The sequence below is a fragment of the Apium graveolens genome, chromosome 2, assembly GCF_009905375.1.
Source record: "Apium graveolens cultivar Ventura chromosome 2, ASM990537v1, whole genome shotgun sequence".
Taxonomy (NCBI): domain Eukaryota; kingdom Viridiplantae; phylum Streptophyta; class Magnoliopsida; order Apiales; family Apiaceae; genus Apium; species Apium graveolens.
This window is the reverse complement of record NC_133648.1, coordinates 93,161,922-93,181,338: the sequence shown is the minus strand read 5'-3', so window position 1 is coordinate 93,181,338 and position 19,417 is coordinate 93,161,922. Positions and strand designations below refer to the sequence as shown.

The following is a 19,417-nucleotide window of genomic DNA, read 5'->3' as shown; positions in this document are numbered from 1 at the left end:
CAAGGACATTTGATCTGAAGATGAAGGATGCTGTTCAGAATTCTGAGGTGATAGCAGGTACACTTTTACTCAATAATATCAAAGCTAAAGTATTGATTGATTCGGGAGCAACAAGATCTTTCATATCAGAAACTTTTATTGATAAGCTTCAATTTGATAAAATGATTATGAGCGAGGTAGTAAATGTGGTAACTGCGAACCAAGAGAAGATTCCTGTGAATCAATTCTGTCCGAAGTGTGAGATTGATATTTCGGGATATAAGTTTTCAGCCGACTTGATACTCTTCAAGTTGGGGGAGTTTGATATAATTTTAGGAATGGATTGGTTAGGAGAGAATAACGCCCAGATTAATTGTAAAACCAAGAAAATGTATTTAAAGACGAAGAGTGGAGAGAAGGTAGTATTTAAGGGGCAGAGGCAAGAACAACTATTTCTTATAATTGTTCAGGCTAAGAAGCTACTTATAAAAGGTTGTGAGTCGTTCCTAGCTTATGTAGTGGATTCAGAAAAAGGCAGCCCAACATAGAAGATATACCCGTAGTTAACGAGTTTCCCGATGTGTTTCCAGATGAACTACCAGGCTTACCACCAGATCGACAAATCGAGTTTGAGATCAACCTTGCTCCAGGCACGGAACCAGTTTCAAAGGCCCCATATAGGATGGCACCAGCAGAAATGAAAGAGTTGGCGAGCCAGTTACAAGAATTGTTGGATAAAGGAGTGATACGACCAAGTACATCGCCATGGGGAGCACCTGTTCTGTTTGCAAAGAAGAAAGATGGGAGTATGCGACTATGCATAGATTATTGGGAGTTGAATAAGGTAACGATCAAGAACCGCTACCCGTTACCGAGAATAGATGACCTTTTTGACCAGCTGAAGGGAGCAAAATGCTTCTCAAAGATTGACTTGGGATCGGGATACCATCAATTAAAGATCAAAGAAGAAGATATTCCCAAGACAACATTTAGGACCAGATATGGGCATTATGAATTCCTAGTAATGCCGTTTGGATTGACCAACGCCCCGGCCGTATTTATGGATCTGATGAATCGAGTATTTAAGAAGTATTTGGACAAGTTTGTAGTGGTATTCATTGATGACATCCTTATTTATTCTAAGTCGGAAGAAGAACATAAGCAGCATCTCTGGATAGCATTGGAGATACTTCGTCAAGAGAAGTTGTATGCCAAGTTTACCAAATGTGAGTTTTTGTTAAAGGAAGTTCAATTTTTGGGGCATGTCATTCGAAATGAAGGAGTTAAAGTGGATCTGGCAAAGATTGAGGCAGTTATGAGTTGGGAGAGGCCAAAGACTCCTACGGAAGTGTAAAGTTTTCTAGGATTGGCAGGATACTATAGAAGGTTTGTCAAGAATTTTTTGAAAATCGCCACGCCACTGACCAAGTTAACCAGGAAGAATCAAAAGTTTGAATGGTGTGCAGAATGTGAGGATAGCTTTCAAGAGTTGAAGCAGAGATTGGTAACAGCTCCGGTGTTAGTGCTTCCATATGACCAAGGAAACCTTTTGATATTCAGCGACGCTTCATATAAGGGATTGGGTTGTGTGTTAATGCAACACAGTAAGGTGATCGCGTATGCGTCAAGACAGTTGGAACCGCATGAGTTGAAGTACCCGACGCATGACTTAGAACTAGCCGCCATAGTGTTCGCACTTAAGATTTGGAGACATTACCTCTACGGAGAAAAGTGTGAAATCTACACAGATTATAAGAGTTTAAAGTACATTTTCACTCAGAAGGAGCTCAATATGAGGCAGAGGAGATGGCTCGAATTGATCAAGGACTATGACTGCTCGATAAATTACCATCCTGGAAAGGCGAATGTTGTGGCCGATGCTCTAAGTAGGAAAGAGAGACTGAATATGATGACAACACCAAAGGAATTATATGAAGAAATCAAGAGATTTGAACTGCAACTTTGTGATTGTGGAAAAGTTGAAGAAGTTTGTCGTACAATGACTTTTCAGCCAACACTAGTGGAAAAGATAAAGAAATGTCAAGAAGAAGTAATGGAGAAAGAGAAGAATCGGTTAACTGGAGAGGAGATTAATACTCAAAGGGATGAGCAAGGGATACTAAGGTTTTCTTCCAGAATTTGGATTCCTCATGTACCTGAATTAAAGAATGAGATCCTACACGAAGCCCACAATTTGAAATTTTCAATCCACCCGGGAAGCACCAAGATGTATCGGGACTTAAAGCAGAACTTTTGGTGGCCAAATATGAAGCGAGACGTGGCTGAATGGGTTGCGAAGTGTTATACTTGTCACAAGGTGAAGGCAGAACATCAACGACCAAGCGGATTAATTCAGCCCCTAAAGATTCCAGAATGGAAATGGGAAAATATTGCTATGGACTTTATAGTAGGACTACCGCGAACGAAATCCGGGCATGACGCTATATGGGTTATAGTTGATCGTCTTACGAAGTCAGCGCATTTCCTTCCAATTAACGAGAAGTCATCACTGGACAAATTGGTTCATCTGTATGTGCGCGAAATCGTACTAAGGCATGGAGTACCCGTATCAATAGTTTCAGACAGAGATCCCCGATTTAACTCGAGATTTTGGAAGCAATTTCAAGAATTTCTTGGCACGAAGTTGAATATGAGCACGACGTACCACCCGCAGACTGATGGTCAGAGCGAAAGGACAATTCAAATAATCGAAGACATGTTGCGCAGTTGTGCAATCGATTTTGTAGGAAGTTGGGACGACCACTTGCCGTTGATTGAATTCTCTTACAACAATAGCTATCATTCCAGTATTGGCATGCCACCATACGAAGCTTTGTACGGGAAAAAATGTAGATCACCAACAAGTTGGGATGAAGTAGGAGAAGGAAGGATTCTCGGCTCAGAATTGGTACAAAAGTTGCATGACACAGTCAAGTTAATTCAGAAAAGGTTGCTTGCTGCTCAAGATAGACAGAGAAAGTATGCGGATCCAGCGCGTAAGGATGTTCGATTCCAAATTGGCGAAGCTGTTTTGTTGAAGGTGTCACCTAGAAAAGGGTTGTCTAGATTTGGCAAGAAAGGGAAGTTAGCACCTAGATATATAGGTCCTTTTGAAATTTTGAGTCAAGTGGGGAAGGTGGCCTACGAGTTGGCCTTACCACCTCAGTATCAGCATGTGCATAATATGTTCCATGTGTCATTGCTTAAGAAGTATAATCTTGACGCTAGCCATGTGATAGAATATGAACCTGTAGAAATTCAGGCAGACCTGTCATTTATGGAGCAACCTGTCAAAATACTCGACTGGCAAGAGAAGAGTCTTAGGAATAAGACAGTAAAGTTAGTAAAAGTACTTTGGAGAAACCCTAAGGTCGAAGAATCGACTTGGGAATTAGAGTCTGATATGCGTTCCCGATATCCTCATCTTTTCTCTTAGATTCTGGGGACAGAATCCCTTAAGGGGGAGAGGATGTTACAACCGGCATTTTCGTGTAATACTATTTATAAATTTGGTGCAATTTTAAAACCGAATGCCAATATATTCAACTATTGTATGCTCGTGGGAATGAGAATTTCTGCGTCTTAAATTTGCGTTATGTGGTATATGATTTTTCAAAGCAAAAGTTTATTTATTTATTTTATTTTTGATTTATAAGGAATATTTTAAGCCTTGAATAAATTTCTTTCTAAAAGTTATTTTGTTCACAAATTTCAAAAGTGGTTTTATAAAATTTCTAAAAATCCAAGTTATTTTATGGTATAAATTTTATAATTTTTGAACTTGTATTTTATTTTATAAAAATAAATCTTTATAAATTTTAGTTGTCATAATTAGCAAATTACATGGTTGCCCTTGCATGCAAATCCTTTTCTATTCAATTTAAAGGGCTAAAGAGACAATTCCAACCCCACTAACTCTTATTTTATCAGCCAAATTCCTTCTTTGCCCTTGCATGCAAAATGATCCAAGTATAATTGGAAGGTTAGTCTTATCAATTCTCATTCCCACTCACATTTTGTCAAATCAAAAACCATAAAACAAGCAAATGGCATGTTCATTCACTCCACTCACACCACACTTTCTCATCCCTCCCTCTTCCCTCTCTCACTCTTGGCCCTCCTCCCCCTCACTCTCGGGTTTTAGCCGAGACCAACCCCCTCCCCATTTTCTTCATTCCTCAACCAAGCTCCCACCTTATATACAAGTAAATACTACTTCCCATATCATGATCACATAAATTTCAAGGAGTTTTGAGTAAAAATTTTAAGTTTTAAGGTTGCATGTCAAGGTTTTAGTTGAAACTCAAAGTACAACCTTGATTCTTATGGATTTAAGGTTGTTTTTGAGAGGACTACAAGGAATGGTAAAGTGCCAAGTCTTGAGAATGAAACTCTTGATGTTAAATGGCCATTTCCCTTCCATTTCATTCGGCCATGACCTTAAGGGAGCCGAATGAATGGTCCTTGAGATCATTCTTGTTGCTTTGTTCAATCTTTGTATGTTTATGTGATAATGGCATGAATCTTGTAGTGAAAATTTGAAGAAACTCTTTGCATGCTAAGTGATCATCTAGATATAGCTTATGCTAGGCTTGCATGTTAATTTCATGGTGAAATATATTTAGAAAACATGTTGCTTTGGTTGGTAAAACTCGAAGACATGCATGCATGTGGATTTCTCTTAGAATGTTATAAGATTTTGATCATTTGGAAAGATTTTGTTAGTAAGCTTTAATTTCAGTAGGAATAAGGTGTTAATATTGATTAGTGTTCCTTGATGCATGGTAATAATTCGGGTATATTTTATAAAAAAAAAACATAACTTGTTATTTTTAAAAACTTGATGATTTGTGAGTTGTGAAATGTGGTTTCTTTTGTTTTGCCATGATTGCACCTTAGGTAAGGATGATCTCAACCAAGATTATTTTGAGTATAAGGGAGTTAGTTCAGTAGATCACCATGTTTATGTCTTGGTTTGGGTATTGGGTTGTTGGTGGTTGAGTTTGTCAAGTCAAAACCTTGGAGAAAGGAGAGTTATAGTTTCTGCAAAAAATCAGTTTAGTGCCCTGAGGTTTAGAGTGAGTTTTGACCATGTCATTGATGTGCACCAGAAGTTAGTATTGGGAGTATATAAAAGGTTTTAGGTGTTGGTTGGAGGTTTGCATGTCGTTTGGTTAGGTGCACAAGTAGAATAACAAAATCTGTCCAGCAGGGGAACGTTTTGTTGTAACTTAAAAATATGGAGATTTGACCATGTCATGGGTGGGCCCTCATTAGGTCCTGTTGGGCCTTAGTTAGAGGGAGTGTCAGAGAAGTTCCAGCCATAGTTCATAGGATATGAGTTAGAACCATATGTCACAAGTTAATTCAAGTCAGGGCATTTTCTGCCCAGAAAAAAACAGGGGAACCATGGACTTTAAGCTTAGGCCCAAGAAGGCCCAAGCCAGGCCTTTGAGCCACATCAAGTTTGGGAGATGCCCTAAGGTCAGGAGAGTCTTGTGTAAAAGTTTTGAAGGAAAACCTATAGTTTAAGGGTGTCTAATGCACTCAAGAAACCATAGATGTCATTCTGAAATTTGCACCAGTGAGCACTTCCACTTATCACATAGTTTTAGAACACTTAGGAGTGAGATTTAGGTTGACCACCATAGTTGCAAGATAGTATAAGGTCAGTAGAGCAAAAGGCCCAAGTGAGGGTAAATAGGTCTAGGATAGTTTAGTAAAGGCACACCGAGTTAGGAAGCCAAAATTTGAAGACTTTGTCTAGTTTAGCGACCAAGTGACTTAAGTTGTGAGTCGAGATCATCCAAGCCTAGTGTTGCATTATGGTGTATATGGTAATATTTGGTATTAACATATGATATGTGAGTATATGTGGCTTTGTGTGCAAGTATATTTTGAAGGTGAATACAAATTAAGTGCATATAGGCCTAAGTGCCATTTGTGTTTAATTACGGGATGTGAATAGGTTAAGTTGGTGAGAATATATTATAACGAGGATTATTATTATTTATGTAGGATCTCGAGACGAGGGAAAACTTTCCATAAAGGTCGAGTGAAGCTTCCAGTTGCTCCTACCAGTCAGACCAGACCAGCCTTTCTCAAGGCAAGTGATTCAACTTGTCTTTCGTATTCACTGTAAATAGTTCATATATATTGATGCAACTATCCTGAGTCATTTTGATATATTTAAATCAAGCGTATCTTATGTTTATCTTTGAATCATATAAAAATTCCATGAACCCTCGAATACGTATTTCAAGTAGTTCAAAAGTCTTATCATGATAGTATATTAAAGTAAGTTGAATGCCATGATAAAAGAAAGGGTAGTTATAACTCTTGGTTGATTCTCTTGATTAACATGCTGATGATTCCTAAGTATTGATTTCTCATCCTGATACTTGAACCCATATAGAACCTTACCTTGAACCCTGAAAGCCAGATATTTATCAAAATGATTCCTCATTAATTGATACCCCTCTTTCTTATCTTAAAGCTTAACAATCCTAATATAACCTGAGTTAAAGATCATTTCTTCATACCTTAAAACCCTTAGTATTCATGAAGCTTATCTTCTTGATGATCCAACACTTGTGCCTTGACGAGAAACCATTGCCTTAAGCCCAGTTTGGCATTACCCCTACATAATATCCAATAGCCTCACTAAATTTTCTTGTCCAAGTTTTATATATGAAAACCTTTCCGTTACCCTAATGGAGTAAAGTTTAGTGGATCATGGCCTTGAGATTTAGTACCAAAATTCTCGTGTTTCGAGTTGGTCTATAATCCCTTGATAAAAATGCTTACTGTTAAAAGAGATTTTTATTATAATTCGGCATCAGTTTTTGAAATAAATAAAATGTGGGTTTTCAGTCTCAAAGGGGGATAAATGTTTTCTTTGAATAGTGGATCTGGACTGAGACGCGAGTCCTTTCCACACTTATATTAGGCTTAAAAGTTGCCTAGGGATTCCCATTAATGTTCTAGAACCCAGCGAGGATCGGGATTACTTCGCGGCTGATCACCGGCTGTAATCCGTAGCATCATAAAATGATTTTTGATTTAGATATGGTTTTGAAATTGTTTTGATACAAGCAAAATGATGCCATCACCCAAAGTTCTATCTCTCGTTATCATTGGTTATGTCTTTCCATTGTCATTCTTTAATGTATATCACGATTTATGTTTTGTATCGTACGGTTTAGCACTTGTTGAGCATTTGGCTCACTCCTTGCTTTACCCTGATATTACAGCTAGCAGCTATGGTTAGATTCAAGCAGACCGCCCATAAGACCTGTGATGCTGATGCTTATGTTCGAGCTCAGGTAGAATAAGAGATAGTAGTTTTGTGTGAGGACTCGATATTTAAAATCAGCTATAATAGATGGTAGTGTTGGGCTGTTCCAAACCCTAAACTGTAAGATCTTGGATTTGGTTATGTTTATTTATTTTTAAATAATGTAATAGTTATATTTAATTTTGTTGGATTAGTTGGGGGTGTGACAAGCACAATCAACTATAACACTATGTCATTCATTATCATCGTCTAATAAACCATAAGACTGGAAAGCATCCTTAAAGCTTTTATACCTTACACCATTGACGGTCCTAAGAGACTCAAAAGAAGTAGGACCACGTACATTGGAAAGTAACATACGAAGATACCATAATTCGCAAGAGCTATGATGTGTGTACAATAACCTGCCAATTTGCCTTCCTTTCTTTCGTACGGTCCATTTCCCATCAGTCTCATTCCAAATATAGTACTGCGGAATCTCATCATATGTGTAGGGTCTCGCAGAAGGGTCTTCCGAGTTGAGGAGGAAAAAAGCTTCAAGCTGGCTGTGTTTGTTCTTCTCTCGTCTAATGACTCTTTTAACTGTTTCTGCTTTGGTCAACGTACATCTTCTTTCACCAGGAAGATGAAATAATAGACAAAGAATAGATATGGAACGATAGTGTATATGATAGCCAAAAATGCGATATGCAGCTTCAGATGCACAAATTTACCTCCCATCAAAATAGACACTAATCTCATCAACTGAACCATCCTCTGCATCGTTATTTTTATTTCTCTGGTTTGTGATCTCAATGGTTGCACGATCATGACCTTTTAGACAGTACTTAAATAAATATTTAAGACTTTTTGTATGACAACAAATTTCCATATTCATATGGCACTGGTATTTGACTAATAGATCGCGGTTATATGGAACAACAAAGGCATTGTCAAGAGTGCATTTACCTTTTTGAACAGTAATACCAGTATTCTGGCGTTTGTAAATGGGGAATCCTGATTGATCAAAATATGTTTCTTCGTTGTACCTGATATACCAAATAAGCTTGATAGTGAATACATTAACATAAATAAACTAACATCACTAACTACTTTTTTTAGATAATAAAGAATACTTTGTGTAACAGTCATGAATGAACATATGATGAATAAATGTTTAAATTGAACTTGAATTATATACCTCTTGGGAAAATGCTTTGTACATGACATATTACTCATACATGGCGACTTGGGATTCTATAAACCACAAGGGCCGTGAATCATCAATGACTTAACAACAACGTAACCAGCGGGATCAATTAATGGGTCTGGAATCTCAGCAGAAACGACACCGTCAATATTTCCATTTAGATCTTTTTTACATTCAGCGTTAAGCCATATGAGCATGTGCACATGAGGCAAGCCTCATTTCTGAAATTCAACAACATACATAACTATAAAATAAATGTTCTTGTAAGTTGCATTCTACGTTTGACTAATAACATGAGAATTTAAGAAATTATAGACAAAAATCAAAGAACATGGTTTACCTCCAATACATGTACCAAATACATTTTTCTTCTGGATATCATCTAGTAGTTGTTGAAGCTTTAGATGGAAAACACGTGAAATAACATCTGGGGAGTTATGAGGGTATCAACCAGGTAAAACTTTCATCATCTGAGAAATTTCATCCCACAAAGGATTGCAAGTCATAGTGAGAAATATGTCAGGATGTCCAACCACTCTATATACGGCAAGGGTGTCTTGAAAATTCTGCTGCATGTAGCAATATGAACCCAAAAAATTGGCAGGTAGGACAAATCCTTTACCAATATTTGAGGTGTCTGTCACCCCGTTGATAATGTTTTTGGCCATTGAACTGTATAAATCGCTTCTTAAGTATTTTTGGTGAGTACGTAACCACCACAAGCGTGCTTGCTCAACACATGAAAATGCATCTACTACATACTACTGGTAAAGACGTCCTGCAAGATGAACATGTTGACCTATAGATAGATTAGAAAAATGAATCAATACTTTATTTTAACAAAAAAGTAATAACATGTTTAAAATAATTGGATGCATCAAATGTCATACCTTCATCTTTCCTAACTTCCAGTTTGTATGAGTAATATTCCTTCATTGTTATCCTTTTCCTCTTTTTCTTTGTTTGCATTTCAGAATAAACATATGATATTTCATCATGGTAACTGTCTTCGCCAAGAGGAAAAAGGATAGGGTACTGTAGAGCCATTAGTTTGGGATATACTGAGGAAACACGTTCAAGATCATTGTTATGCTTTTCAATTATAATATCTCTCTCACCATTTGTAGTTTTATCATCACCTACCATAACCCCAGCAACTTCGTCAGACGGGCCAATATTATTCTTTCTCCCACTCTTTGAATGACAAACCTTCAACTTAACAATGAAATTTTTGACAGGATTGTCTTTAAATCGATCACGTGCTTTTCTAAATTTCTTTACCAACTCATTTGTTTCATCCAACATCTGTAACAAACCTCCAACAATATCACTGTCAACAGCATAACCATCGTTTACATTTAACCACTTCATTCTATTGTCAACCTCATGTTCAGTATCGTAGACGTACAGTTGATAGAACTTGGGTTTATCTCCTTCATTTGGTATACGAGAGCCAAAAATATGATGGTTCTGACCATTAAGACGATACACGTAAGGAGCTTTCCCGGAATTAATAGAACGATCTACTCTACTGCCAATGGAAGTGAATGCAAACATTGAATTATAAAGACGAATATATCTTTTAAAAGCCCTACTCCTCTTAGGATGACTATACAACTTCTTCAAATAAGACGGGGTAGGCGGTGTCGGGGGAAGTTTTATTTGTCCTTGCTGACAACAAACGTTGAACTTAGGAGGCCCACGAACAACATTTTTTTACCCTTTCTTCTTTCCACATAATGGCATGACATTTGGGACAACACTCGATAGGAAAACCTAAGGATACATAACCATCAGGTATTGCAAAAAATAAAAGTAATGTATAAACTAATGATTGAGGATGGAAATGATTATTAAAAAATGACAGGAGAACTTAAAGAAACATAACAAACATATACCTTCTTTTTCAACAATGTCGGACTCATTAAATAAAATATCTTCGCTTTCATCACCTTCACATCCAGACTCAAAATCTGGAAAGACAACAGTCAAAGTTAGATTACATTATTCACAAATTGGTAACTGAGTAATAAATTGGATTGTGAGTAGAAAATCTATTACCATCTTCCCATAAAATATCGCTTTCGTTGTTCTCAGTAGGTTTGACATAAGATGCATCTTGTATTGAAGATTACGAATTTAGATTACGAATTTCCAAAATTCTAAGAATTTAGGGGAACTAAGATTTGGGAGGAGTTTTAATCAACCTAACTAGCAAATAAATTAAATAATATGAAAAATCTAAGAATCTGAATCTGTTAATCAATCACAATTAATATCAATGTCCTAAAATTATTTTTCTTAATTCACGAATAAATTTTAATTAACGAGACAAACATATACTATGAAACACATTATCTAACAATAACCTATTAAAACTTCAAGGAGAAAACATATGTTATGAAAAATAAATTCGGTAACAAAAATATAACAAATCACTTTATCAATTAAATAATTAAGTACCAAAAAAATTTATGAGAATCAATTAATCGAAACAAGGATATATGAAAAATAATCAAATTAACTTATTTTCTCCTAAGAATAAGAATTTAGCTACTCATGATTATAAATTTAACGAAACAATTAGCAATTAACATACGAAACATTAAACAATAATCTAATAAAAGATGCTACGATTATCTATATATTCTTAAAGTGTACTCCTTAATTTACCCATATTCCATATGGGTAAATTTTTTTACCCATATTAAGTATAAAATTACTAGATCCATGGATATATCCACAAAATTTACCCAATGGGTAAATAAATTTACCCTTGACCCATATTAAGTATAAAATCTATATATCCATGGATATATCCATATAAGTTTACCCATTTTTTTACCCATCAACACACTAAACATGGAAATTTTTTGAATTTTAAAATTTAAACATCTTATCTAAGGAAAGATTTGCATGATTTTCTCACATCTGTTACAACACTAATTCAATGATAATTATTGGTTTCCGTATTCTCTCTCATTATTTGCAAGCATGACCTAATTTTTTCATAAAATTCTTGATGAAGATTTGATGTGTATCATGTTCATCATACAAGTTTACAGAATATGTTGTTTATCTGTTAAAATCAGGTTCATGATTTACTGAATATATCCGGATGGATTCTTGAGGAACAAGTACATCAGGTATTCATCTCCTTTGTCAGTTTACTTATAATAACATCATTTTGCAGATATCTGATTTGATCATGATTTTCTTATAGGTTCAAAACGACGTGTTCGTGGACCCAATGTTGAAAATATGTTTAAAAATCCATCAGAACCAGAGAATCAAGGTAGTGTACACTTTAATTCCATTTATGATTCATTTATTGAAAGTGATAATAATGTTCATGTATTAATTCAGTTGTCAAATGTCGTACGCGTGGGAAAAATGTGGACAAGAATCTCACAAATTCAGCGAACATATATGATACACGTAAGCTTTCTCTAAAGAATTTTAGATTGGTTGATGTGTATATACGTTTGACAGACGATGTTATATAACATACCAGGTATCTTCTCCGACCGAGCATATGAGTAATGATAATGTACATTGTTATACATATATTTGATGTGCTTATGTTAATAAAACAGGTCATTCTGTAAGAACTCCATTATCAATTATTGATCAAAGCATGACACCAGACCAGGGTATTGGTCTCATTGTTTATCCGCCTGATTGTTTTTATATATGGATTGATAAATGTGTCCTGAAGTTTCTATTAACATTCGGGAATAAGACAGCTTTCGAAAGGTGTGTTTCGTAGCGGAGTTGCTGCAAATCTGGAAAGCAATAGAATGACATCAGATTACATCAATGGTATCATTCTTCATCCATTCTGATTGTTATTATACAGATTTTGTAATGATATCTTCACTTTACATATATGTGTCGTGTTGCTGTTAATAATAAAATAGGTCATTCAGTAACAACTCCGTAATCAATGATTGATCAAAGCGTGACACCAGAACAAGGTATTTGTATCATTGTTTATCCATCTGATTCTTTTGATACGTGCATTTATAATTGTGACTTGAATTTTCTATTACCTCAGGAATAAGACAGTTTTCGAAAGGTGTTTTCCATAACGAACTTGCAGCAAATCTGGAAAGCAATAGAATGACATCAGAGTACAACAATGGTATCATTCTTTATCCATTCTGATCAGTATTATACATTTTTTTCCAGTTTTGTCTTCGATCATTTATTATATATGTTGTGTTGCTGTTAATATTTTAAGCCTAATATATTGTTAAGATCATTAATAGGTAAAATAAGGATGGATTTCACCCATTACTACTGATTAATAACTTCATGCAAGTACTGTTTCATCTCAGTTTACACGTTTAAAGCAGGAGCCGCAAAGTATTCTAAAGAGTCATCTTTCAATATTTGATGAAAAAATATCTCCTAATATTTCAGCAGCCTCAAAACCAGGTTAATTTTAAAATAGTTTGATCAACATCTTATTCCGGCCTATTAGGAGATGTTGGTCATGTTTCCATTTATTTTCCATCTTCTATGTAGTGCGAAAAGTAAGAATTCGTTCAAAGAATTTGAACAAACAAAATCTCGGCGTTTTTCGTAACACCTTAGCAGATGTAGAAAGCAATAGAATGATACCAAAGCACAATAATGGTATTATTCTTACTCCATTCTGAGATGTATCATACCTTTTTATAATTGTTCCATCAATTTTTCTATATCTGTTGTGTTTCAGTTAATAATATAGGCCATCCAATGAGAATTCCTCTATCAAGATTTGATGAATGTGTGTCGCGTAATATATCGTTAAGATCGTCGATAGGTAAAATTTAGTTGGATTTATTTCACAATTACTATTTTTAACATCTATTAGGCCATAATTTATAGTGGAGACATGCTTCAGGTAGTATTTCATCTCAGAATTCACGGTTAACACAACAGACGCAAAGTGTTTTGTAGACCTCTCTTGCAGAAAATAATGAAAGCCACATAATTTGTTCAGAAGAACCTAATGGTATAATTCTTGATATATATATCATTTTTCTGATAAATCTGTGATTAAATTGCTTTTGAAATTGTGGATTTTGTGGGAATAGTTGCAGCAATGAACAATAGATCTATGATGCAGCCTGTTGCGGTAAAAAAATCACAATCGTGTCTGCCGAGCCCTCTATCAAGATTTGATCAAAATATATCTCCTAATATTCCATCAAATTCAAAATTTGGTTAATTTTCGTTACTTTCATTAACTTCTTATTTCAGTCTGTGTATGAGTGTTTATCACCGCATATGCTAAAATATGTTTCCCATCTTCTATGTCGTGCATAAAGTTAGGATACGTCCAAAGAATTTCAATAAATAAAATCTCTGTGTATTTCGTAGCAACTTGCCAGATTTGAGAAAAATATCCGGATAATGTACTTCATCGCCTAATATTCAGTTTTCTTCTGCAACTAATCCACAGTCATCAGGTAATTTTTTAAACAATAAAATGCAATTCCGGATGTATCAGTTGATTACAAAATTATGTCAAATTCTAAAAATTTCGGTATTCTGTAAAATATTTTTTCAGGAATGTATTCCTCTTCTCAGACTGGTGAACAAAGTACAAATCAATTTCTACGCATAATATCGCCAAATGTTCCTGTCAAAGGTATCAAATTTTGCGGCTTATTCCTGAATTACAAAACTCTGAAGGATTATTTAAACAATGTGTCATGTTTAATACTCTGCATCTACTCATGTATATTATGCAGAACATAATAGTAAAAATGCAGAAATTCAGAATATTAACAGCAGTGGAAACAGTTCTCTCATATTCTCAATTCCTGAATCCTGTGTGACAACCGTTCACAAAGAAAAAGGTGTCAAAAAGAAAATTGTTGCTGACAGTGAAGAAGAACAGAATCCTTCAAAAAAGTTTTATGGAAAACTATCACCAGGTCCTTCATCGTTCAATACAGTAAATGTAAAGAGTATATTTGAAAAAGGTGAAAGTTCTAGGCAAAAAAATTTAATAAATGAGTTCAACGATGTTGACGACAATGTTACAATCGACAATGATACAACATGTGGAGGTATTAATTATTTGTTTTCGAATAATGTGTTTAATTCTGCAGGACATTAATAATTATTTTACTGTCTGAAGCATCACCTACTTTTGCTCAATGATGATTTTTAAAAATTTGCATTTTTTCGACAGACATGGCAAGTTATATTAAGGATATTGAAGAAGAATATTTGAGCAATAATCAATCTATGTGGGACGGATACTTGGATCTTGGAGCCCCTGATAAAATCTGTTCGAAGTGTGATGCTGTCATGTGGAATCACAAAAAAAACAATAAAAGTTCTCCTAATAAGCCACCAATATTTTCTCTTTATTGTAAAAATGGTCAAGTCGTACTGGATAAGGAAAAACAGCCTCATGAACCTCTGGCTACTCTCCTTACTGGTGGTGTTCATTTTAAGCATTTCAAACAAAACATAAGGTTTTACAATTGCATGTTTGCCATGAGCTCTACTAGAGGAAAGATTGACCATTCAATAAACAGAGGTGGTGCGCCATATTGCTTCAAAGTCCAAGGTGTTAATTACCACAATATAGGAAGTCTAGCCCCAATTGACGGTAACACTCCAAAGTTTTGTCAGCTTTATATCTATGACACAGAGGATGAAATCAACAACAGGATCAATACAGTTAATGGTTGCAAGGATGCTGTTAATGAAGAAATTGTACAATATTTGTTGCATATGTTGGATGAGCATAACAGGTTGGTTAAAGGTTTTCGTATGGCTCGCAAAAGGGTTAGGCAAAATGCAGTAGATGAGTTTAAATTGGTTCTGTTTTCATCGAGTTCAGCAAGTGGTCAACCAAATCACATTGCTCCATCAAGTGAGGTAGTGGGATTGATTGTTACTTCTCCTTATGCAAAAGGCTGTCGAGATACTGTTATTGATTCTAGAGTTGACGGATTATAGAGGATTTTTGAGACCGATCCACGTTTCATGCAACTTCAATATCCATTACTTTTCCCTCACAGAGATATTGAATATTACCGTGAGATCCCATTAAATAGACCTGTGAAGCATTCTAAGAGAGATGTAGAAGTTACCGAATCTAAAGATCCTGACGAAAAAGGTGCTAGAAAGTATATTACAGTGAGAGAGTTTTATAATTATAAACTAATGATACGTCTTTCAGAAGGTACAAATTTGCTATTTAACAGAAGTATAATTTCTCATTCAGTTGTTCAACTTTGTGATAATTAGTTTATATTTGATGAATTTATACCTTTTACTGTAACAGGTTTGACACCACATCTTGGAGGTCGTTTATGGCCGCAATATGTTGTGGATGCTTTCACCGCAATTGAGCAATACATATTGGACTGGATTAGAGACCATCAAACTACTGTAATATCTGATCTCGACCATAATATCATAGATGCAATGAAAAAGGGAGATAGAAATCCATCCAATATTGGTAAAGCAATCATCCTTCCCACTTCATTCACCGGAAGTAAGCGCTATATGACTCCGTATTTTAAAGACTCATTAGCAATATGTAGAACTTTAGGACATCCTTCATTGTTCCTTACTATGACCACTAATACAAAATGGCCCGAAATTCAGCGTATGTTAAAATATTAGCAATATGTTGTAGTCGGAGTCTTTAAAATGAAGGTTGATCAACTTATGGATATGATTAAAAAGAAAAATTGTTTTGGCAGATGTATAGGAGGTATCATTTTAACTAAGTTTTTTTTATACTCATTTTATTATTCCTAAATTGTTCTATGAAACTGCACTTTTAGTATATATTTTTTCTGGTACTAACCGTTTTTCTATAATATTTCCATAGTGATGCATGTAATTGAATTCCAGAAGCGTGGATTGCCTTACGCTCATATATTAATTTGGTTGCACCCCGACGATAGACCTAAAACAACTGAGCAAATTGATAAAATGGTATCAGCTGAAATTCCTGATCCCGAAATTGATCCAGTTGGATATAATGCCGTGAGCAATTATATGATCCACGGACCATGTGGTCCTGATTATACTAAATCTTCATGCATGGTCAAAGGCAACTGTATGAAGTATTTTCCTAAGCGGTATTTTTATTAACATCCTTAAATTATAAATACTTTACTTTTTTAATACCTCCAGTTTTATTACCAGATTTTTTACAATTTTAAAAATGTTTTGTTACAGGTATAATTCTCATACATTTTTTGATGAGTGTGGATTCCCCATATATAAAAGAAGGAGGACTGGAATTACCATTAACAAGAAGGGGGTCAATCTTGATAATTGCTTTGTTGTCCCATTCAATCACGATATTTTGGTGCATTTTCAATGTCACATGAATCTGGAGATTTGCAATAATTCAAGATCATTAGTACCTTTTCAAATACTGTCTAAAGGGTCATGACACGATAACAATGTGTTTGAGGAAAACACGTACAGGTACTTTTGCAACAATCCCAAAAAAAGCACCAAAAGGTCTGATTGATGAGGTAAAACATTATTTGGGTGGGAGATATATTTGCGCATTAGAAGCATCTTGGAGAATATTTGCTTTTGACATTCATTCCCGTTGGCCATCGGTAGAGAGGTTACCGATATATTTACCAGGCGAGAAGCATGTTTCGTTTAAGGCTGGAGATGTCTTGGAGGATCTTTGTGACAAGGCAATATCAAAAAAACCAAGTTAAAATCATGGTTTGATGCAAATCAGACTTTCCCAAATGCGAGAAATTATAGTTATTCTAAATTTCTAAATAAATTTACTTGGCATCCTCGACCTGCTATCTGGAAAGAAAGGAAAAGAGGAGATGTTATTGGGAGACTCTCTGAAGTGCATTCATCAAGTGGTGAACTATTATATCTCCGTATGCTGTTACTTAGGAAGAAAGGTTCCGGGTCTTTTGAAGATCTTAAAACTGTTAATGGACACATCCACGAAACATTCAAGGAAGCTTGTGCGGCCCTTGGTCTTCTACAAAATGATAACCAATGGCATGAAGCAATTGCCGAGAACTCTCATACATCATTGCCTCCACAGTTATGTGCAATGTTTGTCAATATTTTGGCATATAGTCCTATTTCAGATCCACTTAGATTTTGGGAAGCTAATTGGGAATGTATGTCAGATGATATTCTCATCATCAGGCGACATATGCTTAATGATCCTCATCTATACCTATTAGACGAAGATTTGAAGAATTATGCACTTGCATGTTTATATCTCATTATCATACTACCTGAATCTTTAACATAATTCTGTTTTAGATATTATATGTAGTATACTTTTAAACTAACATAACACTTCATATATATTTTTGCCCGCAGAAATTGAAAAATTGTTTAATGACATCGGGAAGAGTTTGAAGGACTACGCGACAATGATATTTACAAGTGAAGTTTATTTTAACAATGCTGTTAACAGACTACTCCAAGAAGAAACTTCATATGATAAAGAAGAACTGAAAATTTTGCATGAAAAGAATCATGAAATTCTCAACCCTGTACAGAAGAACGTTTACGATTCTATCATACAAAATGTTTATAATAAGGTAGGTGGTATTTTCTTTGTATATGGAAGTGGAGGATGCGGCAAGACATTTCTGTGGCAGACATTATGTTGTCGCCTTCGTTCAGAAGGAAAGATTGTGCTTCCTATTACCTCATGTGGAATAGCAGCCGTATTATTGCCTGGTGGTAGAACTGCACATTCAAGATTCCATATTCATTTGAAACTTGATCAGGACAGTACAGCCGGAATCAGACATGGAACCGATATTGCAGAATTAATCCAACATACTGATTTGATCATTTGGGATAAAGCGCCAATGCAACATCGTCATGCCTTTGAATCTCTTGACCGTTCTTTCAGGGATATAATGTCTGCTATTGACAAAAGGAGAGCAAATAAGCCATTTGGTGGTATCATAGTAGTTTTTGGCGGAGATTATAGGCAGATTTTACCCGTGATTCCAAAGGCATCCTGAGCTGAAATAGTAGGTTCGGCCCTCAATAAATCAAAGATTTGAGAATTTTGCCAAGTATTTTTACTTAAGCAAAATATGTGGCTTCATGCAGGAAATACAGAAATGGAGAATAAGGTTATAGCGGATTTCAGTAAATGGCAGCTTTTAGTTGGCGATGGTAAAGTTGAGAACTTTAGTCCTGATGCAGACACTGGTGAAATGCTAATAAAGATTCCAGATCAATATATTGTTCATACCACGCAAAATCCTATAGAAAGTCTTTTTGAAATAAATTACCCGGATTTTCTAAAAAATATGTCTTCAAATTCTTATCTAAGATCAAGAGCTATCCTAACACCAACTAATGTTGTGGTGGACGACATCAATAACAGCATTCGTGAGAAAATTCTTGGACCTCTACACACATATCTTAGTCAGGATTCAATTGACGATGCTGGTGATGAAGATAATGATTTCATATCAGCATTTCCAGTAGAGTACCTGAACTCATTAAATATGCCTTGCATTCCTAAGCACGAGTTAAACATCAAGGTTGGCATCGTTGTCATGCTTATGAGAAATTTAAACCAAATTATGGGATTGTGTAACGATACGCGAATGATTGTGACATCCTGCAAGAAGAATAGTATTGAGTGTGAAATATTATGCGGATCCCATCTTGGGTCAAAACATTTGATCCCGAGAATAGAGATGATTCCAACAGATACCAGTTGGCCTTTTGAGTTTAAAAGAATTCAGTTCCCACTCCAGATTTGTTATGCAATGACAATTAATAAGAGCCAGGGCCAATCATTGACACGGTTGGTCTATATCTTCCCAGAGCAGTGTTTCCTCATGGCCATGTGTACGTTGCCATCTCAAGAGTTACAAGACCAGAAGGTCTCCATATTCTCATCGACAGTGATGATGGTACCACCACAAATATTACATCCAATGTAGTCTATGAAG

General features: G+C 35.4%; 3 protein-coding genes across 3 annotated transcripts; 2 read left to right on the top strand and 1 right to left on the bottom strand.

The window, feature by feature from the left end:
• Nucleotides 1-7,508: 7,508 nt before the first annotated feature.
• On the bottom strand, nt 7,509-11,142 carry LOC141691400 (uncharacterized). The gene is made up of 7 exons (XM_074496144.1): nt 11,139-11,142; nt 10,364-10,438; nt 10,186-10,241; nt 9,356-10,136; nt 8,547-8,628; nt 7,990-8,304; nt 7,509-7,884 (listed from the first exon to the last, which is right to left on the bottom strand). Exons 1-7 carry the CDS (start codon nt 11,140-11,142, stop codon nt 7,509-7,511), a joined length of 1,689 nt encoding a protein of 562 aa, XP_074352245.1.
• Nucleotides 11,143-15,461: 4,319 nt separating this feature from the next.
• On the top strand, nt 15,462-17,739 carry LOC141691393 (uncharacterized). Its single transcript, XM_074496137.1, has 6 exons — nt 15,462-15,660; nt 15,763-16,089; nt 16,318-16,570; nt 16,671-16,803; nt 16,883-17,149; nt 17,197-17,739. The coding sequence occupies exons 1-6, from the start codon at nt 15,462-15,464 to the stop codon at nt 17,737-17,739; spliced, it is 1,722 nt and encodes a 573-aa protein (XP_074352238.1).
• Nucleotides 17,740-17,863: 124 nt separating this feature from the next.
• LOC141691386 (uncharacterized) lies at nt 17,864-18,469 on the top strand. Its single transcript, XM_074496131.1, has one exon. The coding sequence runs from the start codon at nt 17,864-17,866 to the stop codon at nt 18,467-18,469; it is 606 nt and encodes a 201-aa protein (XP_074352232.1).
• Nucleotides 18,470-19,417: the final 948 nt, after the last annotated feature.